Source organism: Lactuca serriola, chromosome 7 (assembly GCF_051521515.1).
Source record: "Lactuca serriola cultivar US96UC23 chromosome 7, Lser_US96UC23_V15, whole genome shotgun sequence".
Taxonomy (NCBI): domain Eukaryota; kingdom Viridiplantae; phylum Streptophyta; class Magnoliopsida; order Asterales; family Asteraceae; genus Lactuca; species Lactuca serriola.
The window spans coordinates 78,494,576-78,520,822 of record NC_136414.1 but is presented as its reverse complement, the minus strand read 5'-3'; the positions used below and the strand labels follow the sequence as shown (position 1 = coordinate 78,520,822).

The 26,247-nt window shown below is 43.8% G+C and overlaps 1 protein-coding gene across 1 annotated transcript in view; it reads right to left on the bottom strand.

The window, feature by feature from the left end:
* The window catches only part of LOC145064144 (uncharacterized), a 30,645-nt gene extending 7,496 nt beyond the window's left edge, over positions 1-23,149 (bottom strand). Inside the window, exon 1 of the mRNA XM_079011651.1 lies at positions 22,928-23,149. Within this exon, the coding sequence (XP_078867777.1) occupies positions 22,928-23,149 (222 nt within the window). The remainder of the gene's footprint in view (positions 1-22,927) is intronic.
* Between the last annotated feature and the right edge of the window lie 3,098 nt (positions 23,150-26,247).

Below are 26,247 nucleotides of genomic sequence, written 5' to 3'. Positions count from 1 at the left end.
CTGCCCGTCTGTCTGCGGGTGGTATGCGGTACTGAAATGCAAACGCGTGCCCAAATCCTCATGAAATTTTTTCCAAAACCTGGAAGTAAAATGCACGTCTCGATCTGACACTATCAAGGTCGGCACTCAATGATGTGCTACCACCTCTCTCACATAAATCTCGGTTAGTCTCTCTACAGAAGAACTCTCACTAATAGCGAGGAAGTGAGCGCTCTTCGTCAGTCGGTCCACAATCACCCAAATCGCGTCAACTCCACATGCAGTCCTCGGTAAATTGATGATATAGTCCATAGAAATTTGTTCCCACTTCCACTGGGGAATCTCCAAAGGCTGCGATGGACCATGTGGTTGTTGGTACTTTGCCTTAAACCGACGGCAAGTCAGGCACCTCTCAACTACCCATGCCACATCCGTCTTCATACAGGGCCACCAATAATCTATCTTCAGGTCCAAATACATCTTAGTGGCCCCTCGATGGATCGAGTATCTTGGCCTATGTGCATTCTCCATCAGTATACGCCGAGCTCGACCCGTATAGGGCACCCAAATCCGCCCTCGGAAATTCATAAGCCCTCGACTATCCGTCACAAACTCAGACACCTACCCAATCACCTGCTCCCTCTTCTGGTTCTCCAGCTTCACAGCCTCCACCTGTGCCTCTCGAATGGTGTCTAAGACTGGAGTCATCATCGTCATCCTCATACACACATCTCGGATCGGAGCACTCGTTGCTCTACAGATTAGGGCGTCGGCTACCACATTACCCTTGCACATATGATACAAAATCTCGCATTCATAGTCTTTCACTACATCCAACCACTTCCTCTATCTCATATTCATGTTGGGATGATCCATGAGATACTTCAGGCTCTTGTGGTCCGTGTATATAGTACACCGAACCCCGTACAAATAGTGACGCCAGATCTTGAGGGCGAAGACCACCACCCCCAGCTCCAGATCATGGGTGGGATATCTCGTCTTTTGAGGCTTCAACTGCCTCGATGAATATGTCATCACGTGCCCCCTCTGCATCAGCACCGCACCCATCCCTGATATAGATGCATCGCAGTAAACCACAAAGTCCTCCACTCCCTCGGCGAAGAGTCTCAAATGAGACCTACTGCTCGGGACCCCAAATAAAAGTAACACCCTTCCAGGTCAACTTTGTCACACCCCCGAACCAGACGGCGGAAACGTCCGGGGGCTGTCGTGACTCAATTGAACACCATAACATTGAATATATATGAAACATAACAACATTCGTCACCATTCATCAATATAGTACAACCAGTAGCGTTTACATGAAATACATTGTTTAAACATTACATTCCCAAAAATAAATTGTTTGATTCGTACATAAATAAACTGCAACCGTCACTGAATATGATTTCCTTTGATTCACTGGTTCCCTGAGAATACAAGTATTTTGAAAAACGTCAACATATGAAATGTTGGTGAGTTCATAAGTAGTGTTTGAAATCCAATGTTTGTATTGTTTGAAAACCACCAGAAAATCCGATATTTTCTGAAATGAAAAACTTTCGAAAATGTTTGTGAAGATCCATAAGTATGCCTGTTTGTTTCTGTACTTGTGAAAATTGTTTATTAAAAATTATATGCGTTTCGAATCCGATATGTTTGAAAAACCTAGGAAAACCCGATGTTTTCCTAATCCTTTGAAATCCGTTAAGTTGCGTTGAAACCATTACAAAGATAGGAGTGTCATTCCCAGGCGACGTTGGATTATTTTTGAGCATGATTATTTACTACAAACCCGCAGTACACAAACGCCCAGTTCATAGTAATACTAACGATCCCGAAGGCGTCGTTCGTACAAATCACGTTATCCAGCCGCCCTGACTATGTGTCGTCCCACATCCGAAGAGTAAGAGGACACGAAGGCCTCGATGACTCTATTAATCGGTTGGGGATAATATGCGTACGAGGGGTCCCCGACCCGCCTCGTAAAATATGCAGACTCTTCTAGCAATACCAAAGGACCCTCGGGGACCAGTGGTATACAAGCCATTGAAAGTCCCTCTACGTTGTGCCAAGTCGGTGAAACTCAACACTTCGTAGAAAATATGTGTCTTCGGGCCTTAAGATCAGGTCATTGGGCTAGCTAGGCCCAACAAGCAAGATTTTACACTTTTGGGGCCCGAAGATGGTGCGTAGACGTCTGTGCACACTCGTATGTAAGCTAAGTTCCCAAACGTTATTTGTATGAACCGTAGTGTAGTAGTGTCGTAGTGTTAGTAGTTGTAGATTTCTATTGGTTCGAGACCGAGCCAATTCGTTTAACAACGACTTTTGGTATTGTAATGTATTGTATTTCGTCGAAAGCCGCGGTGCCATTATTTGATCAAATTGTATATATTAAATTAGCCTTGAAATTTTTCTGTTTTCAGCCCCTCATTATTTGTAAAATTTACATTTTCAACCCTTTTATTAAATACTTCCCGGTTTGGTCCTTAAACTAATTTTCTTGACATTTTAACACCAAAAATTATTGAAATTAATATTTTTCAGCATATTTTTCATAGAAAACAGTTTAAGTCCCTGAAAATGCAGTTTTCTCGGTTTTAACCCTTCTTTTTCACAACTTTGGCAATTTTGGCCCAAATTGGAAATTTTTTGCAACTTTGGTCCTTTTTAAATTTAAAAGCATTTTAAACCTTTGAAAAGGATTTGGAACACTTATAGTCCACTGTTTTACAGAAAATCACAGTTTTGGCCCTCCAAAACAGAAAAATTCGCATAATGGGCCTCATTGGGCCAAAAATGTCATTTTTAGCCCATTAAGCTTGGAATTTATGTTTTTAATCCCCTAAATGAGTATATTTCCAGAAATTGATTTATGGAAACTGTTTTGGCACACTTCATCCAGCAGAATTCGTGATATGCCAATTTAGACCCTTAATTTTTGTATTTTTCACATTTTAGGCCCAAAATTTGTGTTTTTAACCCAAAGAAAATTATTACTAAACCACTTAGCCATTTTTCTTGAAACCCTTTGTATGTAGAAATATATTTGAAGCTAAAATCATTTCACACAAGATATATCTCGGTTTTGAGGGGTTTTATGGCTAGATCCAACATTATAACACACAAAAGCATACATATAAGCATGGAAATCATACAAGGCATACAAAACACATATAGATCTACACTTTCACTTGTATTCCCCCCCCCCCCCACAAAACTCATAAAAACAGAAAATAGGGGGTATGAAGCTCACCTTGGGTGTGGTTTCGGTTTTTGGAAGAAAAGATGGAAGAAAACTTGATGATTTTTGGCCTTAACACCTTTCCTTGGTGGATCTCGAGTTTGAGATGGTTCTAGGGTGCAAGATCACGATTTTTGCATAGTTTAGGAAAGGATTTTGATAACAAAGAGAATTTAAATCATAGATCTATGCATAATCTTACCTTAGATGAAGAATTTTGTGGAGATTTCCTCTTGAATGCTTCCTAGAACTCGAGATTTTTGAGTGGAGAGGGAGAGTTGTTCTTGAGTGATCTAGAGAGGATTTGTGAGAGATTTGTGGTGTGTGTGTGTGCTTGTGGTCGAGAATGAGAGAGAGGAGAGAAGAGAAGTGATATTTGAGGTGATGTTGCATGGAAACATGAACTATATTGCATGGATATCCAAGGGACAATAATGAGGTGGCATACTTAAGTCAACTCTTCCTTATCTTCTTGGATTTGGGCCTTGGGCCGAGATTTTTGAAAGGGAAAAGAAAAATTTGGGCTTTTTCCCTTAAGCCCAAAATTAGGGTTAGTTAGAGTGTGTTTTATGCTTAAAAGAATGTAGTATGATTTTTATATTTTTATTGGACTAGTTTAGGTTATTCATGGCTCAAAGCTTTCAATTCATTTCATTATAGGCCCAACATGGCCCAAAATGTTGAAATAAATAAATGTGGGTCCAATTAGAGCCCAATTAGGGTTCTAAGCCCATGATAGTCTATTTGGAAGCTTATTGGTCCATTTGGATCCAATAAGGGAGTTCTAGCCCAAAATGGACTTAAACAAGAACTTCTAAAGTTTCCAATTGTTTGATGACTATTTGTAGCACTTGTATGATGTATTTGATTGAAGTTTTTGATTCACATTAGCTTGAATGTATAGATTACATGGCTCAAAATTTCCAGTTGTGACATCATCCCCCCGTTAGAGGGAATTTCGTCCCGAAATTCTGTTTGAAAGCTAGATTTGAGAATGCTAGAATAGGTGAGGGTACTTCTGCTTCATTTGATCTTCGCGTTCCCACGTGAATTCTGGCCCACGCTTCGCGTTCCACCGTACCTTCACGATCGGGATGCGGCTCTGTTTAGTACGCTTCACCTCCTTGTCCATGATTTCGATTGGTTCTTCGACGAACAGGAGATTCTCATTAATTTCGATTTCGTCAAGAGGAATGACGAGGGTTTCATCTGATAGGCACTTTTTCAGATTAGAGACATGAAACACGGGGTGTACACCGTTTAGTTCCGCGGGTAGTTGTAGTCTGTAGGCTACCGGACCTATTCGGGCGACGATTTCGAAAGGTCCAATGTATCGCGGGTTCAGCTTTCCCCATTTTCCGAAACCTATAACCCCTTTCCAGGGTGAGACTTTCAACAATACTCGATCACCGACCTGGAATTCTAAGGGCTTTCGTCGTTTGTCAGCGTAGCTCTTTTGTCGGTCACGCGACGCTTGTAATCGGGCTCTGATCTGAACGATCTTTTCTGTGGTTTCGCGAATAATCTCCGGTCCTGTTATTGCCCTATCCGACGTATGCGTTCTTGCTAGCTGGGTGTCACCTACTTCAGCCCAACATAACGGTGATCTACATTTACGCCCGTACAGTGCTTCGAAAGGAGCCACCTTGATGCTTGAATGGTAACTGTTGTTATATGAGAATTCGATCAACGGTAGGTGGGTATCCCAAGACTTTCCAAAGTCTATCACACAAGCACGAAGCATGTCTTCAAGCGTCTGAATGGTTCGTTCACTCTGACCGTCCGTTTGTGGGTGATACGCGGTGCTCATATCAAGATGAGTTCCCATTGCCTTGTGGAGTGATTGCCAAAACCGCGACGTGAACCTACTGTCCCTATCCGAGATGATAGATTTTGGCACTCCATGGAGTCTTACGATCTCTCGTAGGTACAACCGCGTCAGTCTCTCCATCTTGTAGGACTCTTTGATTGGTAGGAAATGGGCAGATTTCGTCAGTCGGTCAATTATTACCCATATGGTGTCCAGTCCGTCCGACGTCTTGGGCAGTTTGGTCACGAAGTCCATAGAAATCCCCTCCCATTTCCACTCAGGGATGACCGGTTGCTGTAACAATCCGGAAGGTTTCTGGTACTCCACTTTTACTTTGGCGCACGTAAGGCACTTACCGACATAAGTCGCGATTTCCGCCTTCATGTTAGGCCACCAATAGTGTTGCTTGATGTCCAAATACATCTTGTCCGAACCGGGATGAATGGAGTATCGTGTCTTGTGGGCTTCCTTCATAACGGTCTCCCTAAATCCTCCGATTTTTGGGACCCAAATACGGTTCATGAAGTAGTATACCCCATTCTCTTTGACTTCCAGGTTCTTCTCCATTCCGCGTAATGCCTCGCTAGTTCTATTTTCCGCTTTCATAGCCTCTGCCTGGACTGATGCAATTTGAGTGGCCAGATGAGACTGAATGGTTATCGAGTGCGTTTTCGTACGGCGATTAGAGTACTCCTTCCGACTTAAGGCATCGGTTACTACGTTGGCCTTGCCTGGATGGTACTTGATCTCGCATTCGTAGTCGTTTAACAATTCCACCCATCTTCGTTATCTCATGTTCAGCTCCTTCTGATTCAAGATGTGCTGGAGGCTCTTGTGGTCCGTGAAGATGGTGCACTTTGTGCCGTACAGGTAGTGCCTCCAAATTTTCAGAGCGAAGACCACGGCTCCCAGTTCTAGGTCATGGGTCGTGTAATTTACTTCGTGCGTCTTTAGTTGGCGGGACGCATATGCTATCACTCTTCCACGTTGCATGAGAACGCAACCTAGGCCTTGATTCGACGCGTCACAGTAGACTACAAAATCTTCCGTTCCTTCGGGTAGAGATAGCACAGGAGCGCTACAGAGAGCTTGCTTCAAGGTTCGTAACGCAATCTCTTGTCGGTCTGTCCACTTGAATGGCACGCTCTTTTGCGTAAGCAAGGTAAGCGGCTTGGCGATCTTAGAGAAGTTTTGGATGAATCTCCTATAGTAGCCTGCTAGGCCTAAGAACTGACGAATTTCTGTGGGCGTAGTCGGAGTTGCCCATCCTTCCACAGCTTTGACCTTAGAGGGATCCACATGAATTCCGTCTTGGCTAACTACGTGACCTAGAAAATTCACGCTCCGTAGCCAAAACTCACACTTAGAGAGTTTGGCGTAAAGCTTTTCCGATCGCAGCGTCTCTAGGACTTGTCGGAGATGTTGGCCATGCTCCTCTTTGCTTCGAGAATAGACGAGGATGTCATCGATAAACACAACGACGAAGTTGTCCAGAAACGGTCGACAGATTCGATTCATTAGGTCCATAAATGCGGAAGGTGCATTTGTTAGACCGAAGGGCATTACAACGAATTCATAATGTCCGTAGCGGGTTCGAAAAGCGGTTTTAGGAATATCCTCTTCTCGGACTTTGAGTTGGTGGTATCCGGACCGTAAATCTATTTTTGAAAAATAGCTAGCTCCTTGGAGCTGGTCGAATAGATCGTCGATTCGCGGGAGTGGGTAGCGGTTTTTAACAGTGAGTTTATTTAACTCTCTGTAATCGATACACATTCTGAAAGATCCGTCCTTCTTTTTGACAAAGAGCACCGGAGCTCCCCATGGCGAGTAGCTAGGTCGGATAAATCCCTTGTCCAGAAGCTCACTGAGTTGGCTGGACAATTCCTGCATTTCAGCAGGAGCCAACCGATATGGTTATTTAGCGAGAGGAGTTGCTCCTGGAACGAGGTCGATTCGAAACTCAACCTGTCTCTCTGGGGGTACTCCTGGAAGATCTTCGGGAAACACGTCCGGAAATTCACACGCTACTGGAATGTCTTGGATGTTAGTTTCTTCTTTGGTCTTGTCCACTATGTGAGCCAAGAACACCAAATTGTTCTTTCGCAAGTGTTTTTGTGCTTTGATGCACGAAATGAGGCGAAGATTCGTACTGGGTTTATCTCCGTAAATTACTAGGGTTTCGTGATTTGGGAGACGAAGGCGAATGGCCTTCTCATGGCACATAATCTCAGCATGGTGGGGGCTTAACCAATCCATGCCGATAATCACATCGAAACTCCTAATTGATACTGGCATCAGATCTATTCGTAAGGCGTGTTGGTTGAGGGTTAGGGTACATCCGATGTAGATTTCCCTAGTGGATTTGGTTTTCCCATTGGCCATTTCCACCGTATAGGTTTCATTTAGCTTCTGGGGTTGTTGTTTTAATAAATGTTTAAACTTCTCACTTACGAAACTTCGCTCCGCTCCGGTATCAAATAAGATGCATGCATAAGTGTGGTTTAGGAGGAACGTACCGGTCACAACTGCGGGGTCCTGAACTGCATCACTCTGACCCATAGTCAGCATTCTTCCTGCTCCTCTGTTTCCTGAGTTGTTGTTGTTAGGGCAATCTCGACGGAAATGCCCCGTCCTTCCACACCCAAAACAGGTGTGGCTAGGCCCTGCGTTGTTGCCGCCGGTATTGGTGTTGATGTTATTGCGGGGGTTGTTGTTGTTCTGGTTGTTTCCCTGACTCTGGTTCTGAGAAGGATAAGTCCTGCAGAACCTTGCAGTGTGTCCCCTTCGGTTGCAACTGCATTTGAAGCAGCTGAGGCTGGAGCATGTGATGTGACTGGAACCGGCGCAGTGACAGCGTTAACTGCCACCGTTTGCTGCTTTTTAGAGGTCTCGGGGCCCTGACGCCCCTTTCTCTTGTTGTTCCATCCTTTCTTACCATCACTCTCCTTCTTCTTCTCAGTCTCTACCGGTTTCTCGCCCTTTTTGTGGTTATGAACATATAGCCTCTTTGCCAATCTCTTCGCACTGTCAAAAGTTTCAGGGTTCGCAGCTATCACATTCCCTTGAATGGGGGATGTCAGTCCCCAGATGAATCGTTCGATCTTCTTTCCCTCTGATGTGATCATACCCGGGCACAACAGAGATAGTTCACTGAATCTCGATATGTAAGCATCGATGTTCCCATTCTGCACCGTGAGATTCCATAGTTCCAGTTCCATCTTCTGTATTTCGCCTCGGGGGCAGTACTCAGCCTTTAACATCTCTTTCATTTCTGCCCAGGGAATAGAGTTGGCGACAGGGAGTGTCATAGCTTCTACGTGCCCATTCCACCAAGTGAGTGCTTGGTCCACGAAAGTGCAGGCCGCGAACTTCACCTTCATCTGCTCGGGGCACTCGCATATCTCGAATACCGACTCTACCTTCTCGATCCATCGCTTTAGAGCGATCACTCCTCCAGTGCCGTTGAAAGTTCGGGGTTTAGCGTTCGCAAAATCCTTGTAGGTGCACGTTTTAGTGAGTCCTTGGTTCGTCCCGTTGTTCGAACTTCCGGATCCTTGCCCGTTACCTCCTCCGTTGTTTCCTCGGTGAAGTTGTGCCATAGCTGCTGTGACCGCAGCAGACACGGCTGCCTGGAAAGCAGTGGAGTCAACTTCGGGCGGGGTTGGTTCGGGATTTCCGCGAGTAGCTGGGCGAGGCATCTTTCTGTCATGAAACGGAAAGATGTTGAGTGTACGTGGTTTCTGTGAGGTTGTGATCCTACTAACTAGGTGTATGGTACGAACCTAAACTTTACTACTATCGGGCATACAATCATAACGTCTCAACACATAACAACTGGTAATATCATAACAAAACACACAAAGTTTATTAATATTATCCGCATTTAATACAAGAAAATTTGCTCGTAGGAGCATACATATGTGACACTAATCCGACAGCATAACGGCTCCATGAGTAGTGTAGTCACTTAAACATAGAGCCGGAGTACATAACATAGTTCCTAATGACCTACTATGATAAGTCTGTCCCTAATCGCGATGAGCTGCGTCAGGAGGTGGTGCCGAGGTCATATGCCGAAATGTTGTGCCAGTAGCTGCGCCATCTCTGCCATGTCTCCTATAACCTCATCCCTCTCATGCTCTGCTTGCACTGCCCGAGCCTCCATAGCATACAGCTGTTGTCGCAGTGCGGCGATCTCAGCTTCGAGGGAACGGTTCTCTCTTGGGGGGTTCGCTGGTGGAGCAGGGTGATCTAGTCGTGCCTCGTCCTCGCATGGCGGGACGGGGTCCTGGTCCCCGACCTGGCCGTCTTCGTCGTCATCGTCGAGCTCTCCAAATTTGTAGTCAGTGTCTACGTATTCGTCGTGTCCGACATCGTGTGCTTCACCTGGATTCTCTCCTGGCTCATCCACAAGCATCCCGTGAGCTACTAAGGCCTGATGAAACTGGATACCCTGCTGCTCCTCCTCAGGCTCCTCCTCCTCCTCTAGCCACCCGTTGTTTCCCTGATTAGGGAAGTAGGGGTCTCCAGGGTGATGAAAACCAGCCATGCTGTCTGCGCGAGTACGTGAATATGCTAACATTATTCCTAGGTGCTACGATTACTATACACGTTAAGCGAACGTTCTCTTTTTGGTGATAAAGGGTATAATTTTAGGTTCCCTAGCTATCCCGATCTCATCAAGACGTGTGTTAGTTTTACCTTGGAGAGAATGTAGTTGATCAGGCTACATTCACTCCTTGGTATCACTAAGAACAGTCCCGAATTAACCGAGATACCAGTGTTATTGTGTTTGATTCAGCGTTAGGTCCTTATTCCTAATGCAAGCAAGTGTGTTTTATTTACTTGTTTTGTTCAGAGTTATGTTAGTCCCTCTTTTTGGTTTATAGTTGCATATCAATGTATGGCTCGACATGCTAGTTCACTATAAACAAAGCTCTGATACCAACCTGTCACACCCCCGAACCAGACGGCGGAAACGTCCGGGGGCTGTCGTGACTCAATTGAACACCATAACATTGAATATATATGAAACATAACAACATTCGTCACCATTCATCAATATAGTACAACCAGTAGCGTTTACATGAAATACATTGTTTAAACATTACATTCCCAAAAATAAATTGTTTGATTCGTACATAAATAAACTGCAACCGTCACTGAATATGATTTCCTTTGATTCACTGGTTCCCTGAGAATACAAGTATTTTGAAAAACGTCAACATATGAAATGTTGGTGAGTTCATAAGTAGTGTTTGAAATCCAATGTTTGTATTGTTTGAAAACCACCAGAAAATCCGATATTTTCTGAAATGAAAAACTTTCGAAAATGTTTGTGAAGATCCATAAGTATGCCTGTTTGTTTCTGTACTTGTGAAAATTGTTTATTAAAAATTATATGCGTTTCGAATCCGATATGTTTGAAAAACCTAGGAAAACCCGATGTTTTCCTAATCCTTTGAAATCCGTTAAGTTGCGTTGAAACCATTACAAAGATAGGAGTGTCATTCCCAGGCGACGTTGGATTATTTTTGAGCATGATTATTTACTACAAACCCGCAGTACACAAACGCCCAGTTCATAGTAATACTAACGATCCCGAAGGCGTCGTTCGTACAAATCACGTTATCCAGCCGCCCTGACTATGTGTCGTCCCACATCCGAAGAGTAAGAGGACACGAAGGCCTCGATGACTCTATTAATCGGTTGGGGATAATATGCGTACGAGGGGTCCCCGACCCGCCTCGTAAAATATGCAGACTCTTCTAGCAATACCAAAGGACCCTCGGGGACCAGTGGTATACAAGCCATTGAAAGTCCCTCTACGTTGTGCCAAGTCGGTGAAACTCAACACTTCGTAGAAAATATGCGTCTTCGGGCCTTAAGATCAGGTCATTGGGCTAGCTAGGCCCAACAAGCAAGATTTTACACTTTTGGGGCCCGAAGATGGTGCGTAGACGTCTGTGCACACTCGTATGTAAGCTAAGTTCCCAAACGTTATTTGTATGAACCGTAGTGTAGTAGTGTCGTAGTGTTAGTAGTTGTAGATTTCTATTGGTTCGAGACCGAGCCAATTCGTTTAACAACGACTTTTGGTATTGTAATGTATTGTATTTCGTCGAAAGCCGCGGTGCCATTATTTGATCAAATTGTATATATTAAATTAGCCTTGAAATTTTTCTGTTTTCAGCCCCTCATTGTTTGTAAAATTTACATTTTCAACCCTTTTATTAAATACTTCCCGGTTTGGTCCTTAAACTAATTTTCTTGACATTTTAACACCAAAAATTATTGAAATTAATATTTTTCAGCATATTTTTCATAGAAAACAGTTTAAGTCCCTGAAAATGCAGTTTTCTCGGTTTTAACCCTTCTTTTTCACAACTTTGGCAATTTTGGCCCAAATTGGAAATTTTTTGCAACTTTGGTCCTTTTTAAATTTAAAAGCATTTTAAACCTTTGAAAAGGATTTGGAACACTTATAGTCCACTGTTTTACAGAAAATCACAGTTTTGGCCCTCCAAAACAGAAAAATTCGCATAATGGGCCTCATTGGGCCAAAAATGTCATTTTTAGCCCATTAAGCTTGGAATTTATGTTTTTAATCCCCTAAATGAGTATATTTCCAGAAATTGATTTATGGAAACTGTTTTGGCACACTTCATCCAGCAGAATTCGTGATATGCCAATTTAGACCCTTAATTTTTGTATTTTTCACATTTTAGGCCCAAAATTTGTGTTTTTAACCCAAAGAAAATTATTACTAAACCACTTAGCCATTTTTCTTGAAACCCTTTGTATGTAGAAATATATTTGAAGCTAAAATCATTTCACACAAGATATATCTCGGTTTTGAGGGGTTTTATGGCTAGATCCAACATTATAACACACAAAAGCATACATATAAGCATGGAAATCATACAAGGCATACAAAACACATATAGATCTACACTTTCACTTGTATTCCCCCCCCCCCCCCACAAAACTCATAAAAACAGAAAATAGGGGGTATGAAGCTCACCTTGGGTGTGGTTTCGGTTTTTGGAAGAAAAGATGGAAGAAAACTTGATGATTTTTGGCCTTAACACCTTTCCTTGGTGGATCTCGAGTTTGAGATGGTTCTAGGGTGCAAGATCACGATTTTTGCATAGTTTAGGAAAGGATTTTGATAACAAAGAGAATTTAAATCATAGATCTATGCATAATCTTACCTTAGATGAAGAATTTTGTGGAGATTTCCTCTTGAATGCTTCCTAGAACTCGAGATTTTTGAGTGGAGAGGGAGAGTTGTTCTTGAGTGATATAGAGAGGATTTGTGAGAGATTTGTGGTGTGTGTGTGTGCTTGTGGTCGAGAATGAGAGAGAGGAGAGAAGAGAAGTGATATTTGAGGTGATGTTGCATGGAAACATGAACTATATTGCATGGATATCCAAGGGACAATAATGAGGTGGCATACTTAAGTCAACTCTTCCTTATCTTCTTGGATTTGGGCCTTGGGCCGAGATTTTTGAAAGGGAAAAGAAAATTTTGGGCTTTTTCCCTTAAGCCCAAAATTAGGGTTAGTTAGAGTGTGTTTTATGCTTAAAAGAATGTAGTATGATTTTTATATTTTTATTGGACTAGTTTAGGTTATTCATGGCTCAAAGCTTTCAATTCATTTCATTATAGGCCCAACATGGCCCAAAATGTTGAAATAAATAAATGTGGGTCCAATTAGAGCCCAATTAGGGTTCTAAGCCCATGATAGTCTATTTGGAAGCTTATTGGTCCATTTGGATCCAATAAGGGAGTTCTAGCCCAAAATGGACTTAAACAAGAACTTCTAAAGTTTCCAATTGTTTGATGACTATTTGTAGCACTTGTATGATGTATTTGATTGAAGTTTTTGATTCACATTAGCTTGAATGTATAGATTACATGGCTCAAAATTTCCAGTTGTGACATCATCCCCCCGTTAGAGGGAATTTCGTCCCGAAATTCTGTTTGAAAGCTAGATTTGAAAATGCTAGAATAGGTGAGGGTACTTCTGCTTCATTTGATCTTCGCGTTCCCACGTGAATTCTGGCCCACGCTTCGCGTTCCACCGTACCTTCACGATCGGGATGCGGCTCTGTTTAGTACGCTTCACCTCCTTGTCCATGATTTCGATTGGTTCTTCGACGAACATGAGATTCTCATTAATTTCGATTCGTCAAGAGGAATGACGAGGGTTTCATCTGATAGGCACTTTTTCAGATTAGAGACATGAAACACGGGGTGTACACCGTTTAGTTCCGCGGGTAGTTGTAGTCTGTAGGCTACCGGACCTATTCGGGCGACGATTTCGAAAGGTCCAATGTATCGCGGGTTCAGCTTTCCCCGTTTTCCGAAACGTATAACCCCTTTCCAGGGTGAGACTTTCAACAATACTCGATCACCGACCTGGAATTCTAAGGGCTTTCGTCGTTTGTCAGCGTAGCTCTTTTGTCGGTCACGCGACGCTTGTAATCGGGCTCTGATCTGAACGATCTTTTCTGTGGTTTCGCGAATAATCTCCGGTCCTGTTATTGCCCTATCCGACGTATGCGTTCTTGCTAGCTGGTTGTCACCTACTTCAGCCCAACATAACGGTGATCTACATTTACGCCCGTACAGTGCTTCGAAAGGAGCCACCTTGATGCTTGAATGGTAACTGTTGTTATATGAGAATTCGATCAACGGTAGGTGGGTATCCCAAGACTTTCCAAAGTCTATCACACAAGCACGAAGCATGTCTTCAAGCGTCTGAATGGTTCGTTCACTCTGACCGTCCGTTTGTGGGTGATACGCGGTGCTCATATCAAGATGAGTTCCCATTGCCTTGTGGAGTGATTGCCAAAACCGCGACGTGAACCTACTGTCCCTATCCGAGATGATAGATTTTGGCACTCCATGGAGTCTTACGATCTCTCGTAGGTACAACCGCGTCAGTCTCTCCATCTTGTAGGACTCTTTGATTGGTAGGAATTGGGCAGATTTCGTCAGTCGGTCGATTATTACCCATATGGTGTCCAGTCCGTCCGACGTCTTGGGCAGTTTGGTCACGAAGTCCATAGAAATCCCCTCCCATTTCCACTCAGGGATGACCGGTTGCTGTAACAATCCGGAAGGTTTCTGGTACTCCACTTTTACTTTGGCGCACGTAAGGCACTTACCGACATAAGTCGCAATTTCCGCCTTCATGTTAGGCCACCAATAGTGTTGCTTGATGTCCAAATACATCTTGTCCGAACCGGGATGAATGGAGTATCGTGTCTTGTGGGCTTCCTTCATAACGGTCTCCCTAAATCCTCCGATTTTTGGGACCCAAATACGGTTCATGAAATAGTATACCCCATTCTCTTTGACTTCCAGGTTCTTCTCCATTCCGCGTAATGCCTCGCTAGTTCTATTTTCCGCTTTCATAGCCTCTGCCTGGACTGATGCAATTTGAGTGGCCAGATGAGACTGAATGGTTATCGACTGCGTTTTCGTACGGCGATTAGAGTACTCCTTCCGACTTAAGGCATCGGTTACTACGTTGGCCTTGCCTGGATGGTACTTGATCTCACATTCGTAGTCGTTTAACAATTCCACCCATCTTCGTTGTCTCATGTTCAGCTCCTTCTGATTCAAGATGTGCTGGAGGCTCTTGTGGTCCGTGAAGATGGTGCACTTTGTGTCGTACAGGTAGTGCCTCCAAATTTTCAGAGCGAAGACCACGGCTCCCAGTTCTAGGTCATGGGTCGTGTAATTTACTTCGTGCGTCTTTAGTTGGCGGGACGCATATGCTATCACTCTTCCACGTTGCATGAGAACGCAACCTAGGCCTTGATTCGACGCGTCACAGTAGACTACAAAATCTTCCGTTCCTTCGGGTAGAGATAGCACAGGAGCGCTACAGAGAGCTTGCTTCAAGGTTCGAAACGCAATCTCTTGTCGGTCTGTCCACTTGAATGGCACGCTCTTTTGCGTAAGCAAGGTAAGCGGCTTGGCGATCTTAGAGAAGTTTTGGATGAATCTCCTATAGTAGCCTGCTAGGCCTAAGAACTGACGAATTTCTGTGGGCGTAGTCGGAGTTGCCCATCCTTCCACAGCTTTGACCTTAGAGGGATCCACATGAATTCCGTCTTGGCTAACTACGTGACCTAGAAAATTCACGCTCCGTAGCCAAAACTCACACTTAGAGAGTTTGGCGTAAAGCTTTTCCGATCGCAGCGTCTCTAGGACTTGTCGGAGATGTTGGCCATGCTCCTCTTTGCTTCGAGAATAGATGAGGATGTCATCGATAAACACAACGACGAAGTTGTCCAGAAACGGTCGACAGATTCGATTCATTAGGTCCATAAATGCGGAAGGTGCATTTGTTAGACCGAAGGGCATTACAACGAATTCATAATGTCCGTAGCGGGTTCGAAAAGCGGTTTTAGGAATATCCTCTTCTCGGACTTTGAGTTGGTGGTATCCGGACCGTAAATCTATTTTTGAAAAATAGCTAGCTCCTTGGAGCTGGTCGAATAGATCGTCGATTCGCGGGAGTGGGTAGCGGTTTTTAACAGTGAGTTTATTTAACTCTCTGTAATCGATACACATTCTGAAAGATCCGTCCTTCTTTTTGACAAAGAGCACCGGAGCTCCCCATGGCGAGTAGCTAGGTCGGATAAATCCCTTGTCCAGAAGCTCACTGAGTTGGCTGGACAATTCCTGCATTTCAGCAGGAGCCAACCGATATGGTGATTTAGCGAGAGGAGTTGCTCCTGGAACGAGGTCGATTCGAAACTCAACCTGTCTCTCTAGGGGTACTCCTGGAAGATCTTCGGGAAACACGTCCGGAAATTCACACGCTACTCGAATGTCTTGGATGTTAGTTTCTTCTTTGGTCTTGTCCACTATGTGAGCCAAGAACGCCAAATTGTTCTTTCGCAAGTGTTTTTGTGCTTTGATGCACGAAATGAGGCGAAGATTCGTACTGGGTTTATCTCCGTAAATTACTAGGGTTTCGTGATTTGGGAGACGAAGGCGAATGGCCTTCTCATGGCACATAATCTCAGCATGGTGGGGGCTTAACCAATCCATGCCGATAATCACATCGAAACTCCTAATTGATACTGGCATCAGATCTATTCGTAAGGCGTGTTGGTTGAGGGTTAGGGTACATCCGATGTAGATTTCCCTAGTGGATTCGGTTTTCCCATTGGCCATTTCCACCGTATAGGTTTCATTTAGCTTCTGGGGTTGTTGTTTTAATAAATGTTTAAACTTCTCACTTACGAAACTTCGCTCCGCTCCGGTATCAAATAAGATGCATGCATAAGTGTGGTTTAGGAGGAACGTACCGGTCACAACTACGGGGTCCTGAACTGCATCACTCTGACCCATAGTCACCATTCTTCCTGCTCCTCTGTTTCCTGAGTTGTTGTTGTTAGGGCAATCTCGACGGAAATGCCCCGTCCTTCCACACCCAAAACAGGTGTGGCTAGGCCCTGCGTTGTTGCCGCCGGTATTGGTGTTGATGTTATTGCGGGGGTTGTTGTTGTTCTGGTTGTTTCCCTGACTCTGGTTCTGAGAAGGATAAGTCCTGCAGAACCTTGCAGTGTGTCCCCTTCGGTTGCAACTGGTGCAATGGAACTCCTTGCATTCTCCATGGTGATGGAACCCGCACTTATTGCACTTGGGAGAATTACCGGAATAGGGTCTTGAAGCATTTGAAGCAGCTGAGGCTGGAGCATGTGATGTGACTGGAACCGGCGCAGTGACAGCGTTAACTGCCACCGTTTGCTGCTTTTTAGAGGTCTCGGGGCCCTGACGCCCCTTTCTCTTGTTGTTCCATCCTTTCTTACCATCACTCTCCTTCTTCTTCTCAGTCTCTACCGGTTTCTCGCCCTTTTTGTGGTTATGATCATATAGCCTCTTTGCCAATCTCTTCGCACTGTCAAAAGTTTCAGGGTTCGCAGCTATCACATTCCCTTGAATGGGGGATGTCAGTCCCCAGATGAATCGTTCGATCTTCTTTCCCTCTGATGTGATCATACCCGGGCACAACAGAGATAGTTCACTAAATCTCGATATGTAAGCATCGATGTTCCCATTCTGCACCGTGAGATTCCATAGTTCCTGTTCCATCTTCTGTATTTCGCGTCGGGGGCAGTACTCAGCCTTTAACATCTCTTTCATTTCTGCCCAGGGAATAGAGTTGGCGACAGGGAGTGTCATAGCTTCTACGTGCCCATTCCACCAAGTGAGTGCTTGGTCCACTAAAGTGCAGGCCGCGAACTTCACCTTCATCTGCTCGGGGCACTCGCATATCTCGAATACCGACTCTACCTTCTCGATCCATCGCTTTAGAGCGATCACTCCTCCAGTGCCGTTGAAAGTTCGGGGTTTAGCGTTCGCAAAATCCTTGTAGGTGCACGTTTTAGTGAGTCCTTGGTTCGTCCCGTTGTTCGAACTTCCGGATCCTTGCCCGTTACCTCCTCCGTTGTTTCCTCGGTGAAGTTGTGCCATAGCTGCTGTGACCGCAGCAGACACGGCTGCCTGGAAAGCAGTGGAGTCAACTTCGGGCGGGGTTGGTTCGGGATTTCCGCGAGTAGCTGGGCGAGGCATCTTTCTGTCATGAAACGGAAAGATGTTGAGTGTACGTGGTTTCTGTGAGGTTGTGATCCTACTAACTAGGTGTATGGTACGAACCTAAACTTTACTACTATCGGGCATACAATCATAACGTCTCAACACATAACAACTGGTAATATCATAACAAAACACACAAAGTTTATTAATATTATCCGCATTTAATACAAGAAAATTTGCTCGTAGGAGCATACATATGTGACACTAATCCGACAGCATAACGGCTCCATGAGTAGTGTAGTCACTTAAACATAGAGCCGGAGTACATAACATAGTTCCTAATGACCTACTATGATAAGTCTGTCCCTAATCGCGATGAGCTGCGTCAGGAGGTGGTGCCGAGGTCATATGCCGAAATGTTGTGCCAGTAGCTGCGCCATCTCTGCCATGTCTCCTATAACCTCATCCCTCTCATGCTCTGCTTGCACTGCCCGAGCCTCCATAGCATACAGCTGTTGTCGCAGTGCGGCGATCTCAGCTTCGAGGGAACGGTTCTCTCTTGGGGGGTTCGCTGGTGGAGCAGGGTGATCTAGTCGTGCCTCGTCCTCGCATGGCGGGACGGGGTCCTGGTCCCCGACCTGGCCGTCTTCGTCGTCATCGTCGAGCTCTCCAAATTCGTAGTCAGTGTCTACGTATTCGTCGTGTCCGACATCGTGTGCTTCACCTGGATTCTCTCCTGGCTCATCCACAAGCATCCCGTGAGCTACTAAGGCCTGATGAAACTGGATACCCTGCTGCTCCTCCTCAGGCTCCTCCTCCTCCTCTAGCCACCCGTTGTTTCCCTGATTAGGGAAGTAGGGGTCTCCAGGGTGATGAAAACCAGCCATGCTGTCTGCGCGAGTACGTGAATATGCTAACATTATTCCTAGGTGCTACGATTACTATACACGTTAAGCGAACGTTCTCTTTTTGGTGATAAAGGGTATAATTTTAGGTTCCCTAGCTATCCCGATCTCATCAAGACGTGTGTTAGTTTTACCTTGGAGAGAATGTAGTTGATCAGGCTACATTCACTCCTTGGTATCACTAAGAACAGTCCCGAATTAACCGAGATACCAGTGTTATTGTGTTTGATTCAGCGTTAGGTCCTTATTCCTAATGCAAGCAAGTGTGTTTTATTTACTTGTTTTGTTCAGAGTTATGTTAGTCCCTCTTTTTGGTTTATAGTTGCATATCAATGTATGGCTCGACATGCTAGTTCACTATAAACAAAGCTCTGATACCAACCTGTCACACCCCCGAACCAGACGGCGGAAACGTCCGGGGGCTGTCGTGACTCAATTGAACACCATAACATTGAATATATATGAAACATAACAACATTCGTCACCATTCATCAATATAGTACAACCAGTAGCGTTTACATGAAATACATTGTTTAAACATTACATTCCCAAAAATAAATTGTTTGATTCGTACATAAATAAACTGCAACCGTCACTGAATATGATTTCCTTTGATTCACTGGTTCCCTGAGAATACAAGTATTTTGAAAAACGTCAACATATGAAATGTTGGTGAGTTCATAAGTAGTGTTTGAAATCCAATGTTTGTATTGTTTGAAAACCACCAGAAAATCCGATATTTTCTGAAATGAAAAACTTTCTAAAATGTTTGTGAAGATCCATAAGTATGCCTGTTTGTTTCTGTACTTGTGAAAATTGTTTATTAAAAATTATATGCGTTTCGAATCCGATATGTTTGAAAAACCTAGGAAAACCCGACGTTTTCCTAATCCTTTGAAATCCGTTAAGTTGCGTTGAAACCATTACAAAGATAGGAGTGTCATTCCCAGGCGACGTTGGATTATTTTTGAGCATGATTATTTACTACAAACCCGCAGTACACAAACGCCCAGTTCATAGTAATACTAACGATCCCGAAGGCGTCGTTCGTACAAATCACGTTATCCAGCTGCCCTGACTATGTGTCGTCCCACATCCGAAGAGTAAGAGGACACGAAGGCCTCGATGACTCTATTAATCGGTTGGGGATAATATGCGTACGAGGGGTCCCCGACCCGCCTCGTAAAATATGCAGACTCTTCTAGCAATACCAAAGGACCCTCGGGGACCAGTGGTATACAAGCCATTGAAAGTCCCTCTACGTTGTGCCAAGTCGGTGAAACTCAACACTTCGTAGAAAATATGCGTCTTCGGGCCTTAAGATCAGGTCATTGGGCTAGCTAGGCCCAACAAGCAAGATTTTACACTTTTGGGGCCCGAAGATGGTGCGTAGACGTCTGTGCACACTCGTATGTAAGCTAAGTTCCCAAACGTTATTTGTATGAACCGTAGTGTAGTAGTGTCGTAGTGTTAGTAGTTGTAGATTTCTATTGGTTCGAGACCGAGCCAATTCGTTTAACAACGACTTTTGGTATTGTAATGTATTGTATTTCGTCGAAAGCCGCGGTGCCATTATTTGATCAAATTGTATATATTAAATTAGCCTTGAAATTTTTCTGTTTTCAGCCCCTCATTGTTTGTAAAATTTACATTTTCAACCCTTTTATTAAATACTTCCCGGTTTGGTCCTTAAACTAATTTTCTTGACATTTTAACACCAAAAATTATTGAAATTAATATTTTTCAGCATATTTTTCATAGAAAACAGTTTAAGTCCCTGAAAATGCAGTTTTCTCGGTTTTAACCCTTCTTTTTCACAACTTTGGCAATTTTGGCCCAAATTGGAAATTTTTTGCAACTTTGGTCCTTTTTAAATTTAAAAGCATTTTAAACCTTTGAAAAGGATTTGGAACACTTATAGTCCACTGTTTTACAGAAAATCACAGTTTTGGCCCTCCAAAACAGAAAAATTCGCATAATGGGCCTCATTGGGCCAAAAATGTCATTTTTAGCCCATTAAGCTTGGAATTTATGTTTTTAATCCCCTAAATGAGTATATTTCCAGAAATTGATTTATGGAAACTGTTTTGGCACACTTCATCCAGCAGAATTCGTGATATGCCAATTTAGACCCTTAATTTTTGTATTTTTCACATTTTAGGCCCAAAATTTGTGTTTTTAACCCAAAGAAAATTATTACTAAACCACTTAGCCATTTTTCTTGAAACCCTTTGTATGTAGAAATATATTTGAAGCTAAAATCATTTCACACAAGATATATCTCGGTTTTGAGGGGTTTTATGGCTAGATCCAACATTATAACACACAAAAGCATACATATAAGCATGGAAATCATACAAGGCATACAAAACACATATAGATCTACACTTTCACTTGTATTCCCCCCCCCCCCCCCACAAAACTCATAAAAACAGAAAATAGGGGGTATGAAGCTCACCTTGGGTGTGGTTTCGGTTTTTGGAAGAAAAGATGGAAGAAAACTTGATGATTTTTGGCCTTAACACCTTTCCTTGGTGGATCTCGAGTTTGAGATGGTTCTAGGGTGCAAGATCACGATTTTTGCATAGTTTAGGAAAGGATTTTGATAACAAAGAGAATTTAAATCATAGATCTATGCATAATCTTACCTTAGATGAAGAATTTTGTGGAGATTTCCTCTTGAATGCTTCCTAGAACTCGAGATTTTTGAGTGGAGAGGGAGAGTTGTTCTTGAGTGATCTAGAGAGGATTTGTGAGAGATTTGTGGTGTGTGTGTGTGCTTGTGGTCGAGAATGAGAGAGAGGAGAGAAGAGAAGTGATATTTGAGGTGATGTTGCATGGAAACATGAACTATATTGCATGGATATCCAAGGGACAATAATGAGGTGGCATACTTAAGTCAACTCTTCCTTATCTTCTTGGATTTGGGCCTTGGGCCGAGATTTTTGAAAGGGAAAAGAAAAATTTGGGCTTTTTCCCTTAAGCCCAAAATTAGGGTTAGTTAGAGTGTGTTTTATGCTTAAAAGAATGTAGTATGATTTTTATATTTTTATTGGACTAGTTTAGGTTATTCATGGCTCAAAGCTTTCAATTCATTTCATTATATGCCCAACATGGCCCAAAATGTTAAAATAAATAAATGTGGGTCCAATTAGAGCCTAATTAGGGTTCTAAGCCCATGATAGTCTATTTGGAAGCTTATTGGTCCATTTGGATCCAATAAGGGAGTTCTAGCCCAAAATGGACTTAAACAAGAACTTCTAAAGTTTCCAATTGTTTGATGACTATTTGTAGCACTTGTATGATGTATTTGATTGAAGTTTTTGATTCACATTAGCTTGAATGTATAGATTACATGGCTCAAAATTTCCAGTTGTGACAAACTTGGTGAGAGGGATGGCAACCTTGGAGAAATCTCTAATAAATCTCCCATAGTAGCCGGCCAAACCCAAAAAACTCCTAATCTCGGTGAGGGATCTCGACACCTCCCATCTCATCACCGCCTTGATCTTCGCTGGGTCGACCATTATCCCATTCTGGTTAACAAGTCTTGTAACCAGAAATCACACTTGGAGAATTTGGCACAAAGCCTCTCCGACCTGAAAACTCCAAGAATCTCTCTCAGATGCTCCTCGTGTTGCTCTCTGGATCTCGAATACACTAAGATATCATCGATGAACACGATCACCGATCGATCCAACATAGGACTGCACACCCGGTTCATGAGGTCAATGAACGTTGTCAGTGTGTTGTTGAGCCCGAAAGGCATCACCACAACTCGTAGTGCACATAACGAGTCCTAAAGGACGTCTTCTGAATATCCTCCTCGCAGACTCTCATCTGATGATATCCAGACCTCAAATTGATCTTGGAAAACCAAGACACCCCTGCAACTGATCGAACAAATCGTCGATCCTCGGAAGTGGATAACAATTCTTGAGCGTTAGCTTGTTCAACTCTCGGTAATCAACGCACATCCGGTGTGAACCATCCATTTTCTTGAAAAAAAGTATCGACGCTCCCCATGGCGAGCTACTCGGCTTGATAAAACTCTTTCCCAACAGCTCTTGGAGCTGTGAGGATAACTCCTGCATTGATGGTGGTGCAAGACAATAAGGTTCCTTGGCGATAGGTGTTGCTCCCGGAACCAAATCAATCTGGAACTCCACTTGCCTCTCGGGAGGCACACCCGATAACTCCTCAGGAAAAACATCTGGAAACTCACTCACTATCGTAACCTCAACGATGGAACTCGGTCTCTCGGTAGCAACTCGCGTATCCGTCACATACGCTAAAAAGCCCCTGCAACCCTGTTGTAGACTCTGTCTCACTCTGGCAGCCGAGCAGAAAGCTGACCCAGATCTAGGACCCTCGCCATATACTATAAGCACTCCCCCACTATGGTATCGTATGATCACCATCTGATGCTCGCAGTCGATCACAACTCCAAACCGACTAAACCAGTCCATGCCCACAATGACATAGACATCAAGCATCGCAATCGACACCAGTTCTATCACAAACTCAACACCAAAAATCTCGAGCACACATCCTTGGATCACATTAGTAGCAAACACCGCATGCTCATCAGCTATAGAAACTCTCAAAGGTCGACTCAATGTCTCACATCGGATACTCATGTGGCGACTAAATGCTAATGACACGAAGGATCGACTCGCACCGGAGTCAAATAACACCAAGGCAGGTACAAACTCATAAGAAAAGTACATCTACACTACACAATATAAGCATAATATAACTCAAAATAGAATAAGTAAAAGAACACATACCGTCCGCGACATCTGGTGCTTCGTAGACCTCCTCCGTTGTCAGCTGAAACGCTCTCCCATGAACCCTCGGTGTCTCAACCTTCGTTGGCCGACTCTTGGTAGCTCATATACCAGCAGGTGTAGATCCTTGTGCTGATCCCTGAAGCAGCTGGGGGTACTCGGCCTTCCGATGGTCGGTCTGGTTGCAGTGGAAGCAGAATACAAACCCCTTGGGGCAATCCCTCGCCATATGCCCCTCTTTGCCACATTTGTAACAAACACCCGCTCGACATGATCCCTCATGACTCTTGCCGCACTTCCCACAAGTACGTCCCTTTTGGCCCCCTTATCTCACATCAGCGGGCTTAGCCCGCTTGGCTGCCGGCTACAACTGTGCCGGCCGCTGGTCTCTCCCTGAGACTCCGCCTCCTCCTTGGCCCGAGTCTCCATCTTAATCTCCCTCTTCCGGTCATTTTCCTGAAGCTCATCAAATGTCCTGTAAGACAAGTTCGCCACGAACTCTCGAATAACCCTCCTCAGAATGCTCAAACACCGGCTCATACGTGCCTGCTCAGTAGACACGTGCTCAGGGCAGAACAACGCCCTCTCGTGAAACATCCTCGTAATCTCTGTCACTGACTCTGTCTTCTGCTTGAGAGACAAAAACTCATGGGCCAATCGTTCCCTCTCCACCAGGGGAACATAATCATCTCGGAAAATCAATGTAAACCTCTCCCATGTCACTACAGTGTGCTCTGTAGGAGTAAAACTGACCGTCACAAACTTCCTCCAGTCCTTCGTCCCAAGCAAAGCTGGTTCCGCATGAACGGTACCCTTAATTTCTCAGGGGACTACCAAGTGTAGAAACAACCCCCGATATCATAGATTCATATCATTGCATCAATCAGATTCTAAGTCCTATCAATCTATGGTGGCTTCGTGTTGCTGAAATCCCGGTACAGCAACGAGTCACCTCCCTGTGGCCTGGCAGCAGCGACAGCTACGATGGATGCAGCAGTAGTCGCCTCAGTAACTGCATCATATTGCTCATCAAACGTCTCAATCAAAGTGGTATTAATATACCCAAACATCTCCGGAATAGCCTCTCGTATGGCTGCAGTCACCTCGTCGTGAATCATCCAACGAATCTCATCATCGCTAACTCCACTGCTCTCTGGGATATGGCGTGTACCCACCATGATGTCTCTAAAACACAACACAAAATCATTAGAGACTCGCTCGAGTATACTCACACTCGATCACTCGCCCCTACTTGCTCCTTAGCATCCTACGGATCCTTACTTGGACTGCCTATAAATCTGGTGTTTCCAGTAGTACAGGCCCAATACTACCTTCCATGCCAACCTGTAGTCATCCCAAGTCCTCCTTATAGGATTCTAATTCACAAGTACTCTATCTCTCAAAATTATCAGACTACTCTCTCAGTAGGCTACACATATACTCATATAGGTGTCTCTTCCTAGATTATCTCTTGACTCAGAACTCAGCACATACTCAGAGCAAATAACAGATAACACTGATCAAAAGCATCTCCTAGGCTAAGGCAACACAAATCAGGAAACTCTAGCACTATAATATGAATACCTAGCCTACTCTCCAGCATGCATTTCTAATATCTCATAAACATCTCGAAAAGTAAATAATTAAGGGTATTTTAGGAAACCACCGTCCGGGCTCTAGCTGACTGTACACACTGCTCTTTCTTGTTTTATCTTAGAATCTCTTACTCGGTTTTAGAAAAATCATTTCTTTCGAATTTTTTTCTCAAATCCTTAATTTGATTCTAGACATACCCGAAGGTGCATCCGAATCCCTCAAACCAAGACTCTGATACCAACTTGTAACACCATAAATTTTCAAACTAAAATTTTCATTTTTAAAACACATAAAACCCATTTATTACACAAGTGTCTCAAATGTTATCGTAAATCCACAACAAAAGTCAAATCCCAAAATCCTGAACATAATCTCGAACAAGTGTGTACAATCACGCCACGCCTTCCCGTTGTTCTAAGAAGTACCTGAAACACACATAACACAACACAATAAGCACAAAGTTTAGTGAGTTCCCTAAAATACCACATACACAAATAATAAGCCTCTCATGGCTATAACTCGGCATGGACCCTCCGGTCTCATGCGTCTCGGTGTGGACCCTCCAGTCATGCGTCTCAGTGAGCACCCTCCGGTTTTACATCTTAGTTTGGACCCTCCGGTCCTGTCTCAATGGAAAACCTCCGGTCCCACAACTCGGTTTGGATCCTCCTCTCCTATCTCAGTAAACACATAATATAGCATATAAATCGCACAAACAAAATGCATAATATCACATAAATCAAGTAAGCACATAGGACCCTCCAGTCACACATAGATACCACTCATGGTAAGTATAATGAGAAGACTCACCTCGTAAGAACTCGGATAATCTCGAACTTGAATCACCGGTCTAGCCTCTGCCTAACACAATACGATAATTATCCCTAATTAATAACGGCTCTCAATGAAGCTAGACCAACCCTTCAATAAATTCACAGAAGGGTAAAAGACCATTTTACCCCTCCATGGCCTTAATAGTCCACAAATTGACCAAACCCTAAAAGTCAACCAAAAGTCAATGGCAGAGCGTACTCTTCTGCCATGCAGGCATCGGGGATGCTCGACCCCTACATTGCACGTACTAGGATTACGTCCAACGTACGACCCAGTTTCACTCTTTCTACTCGTTTGGTCTTAATCAGTTAAGACCTTGGCTCATGTCATAGATCTGGACTCCCTAATAGCTCTTATTCCATAAAGTCAGTGACTTTAAGCCTTTGCATGGCTGATAAGGCCACAAACACACAAAACTCTCACTCTCTTAACTCAAAATGCTCATATCACATGCATGGCTTGATTCCAACATCCAAGTCTTGATTTTTATAACACTACACCACTGAATACACTCAAAG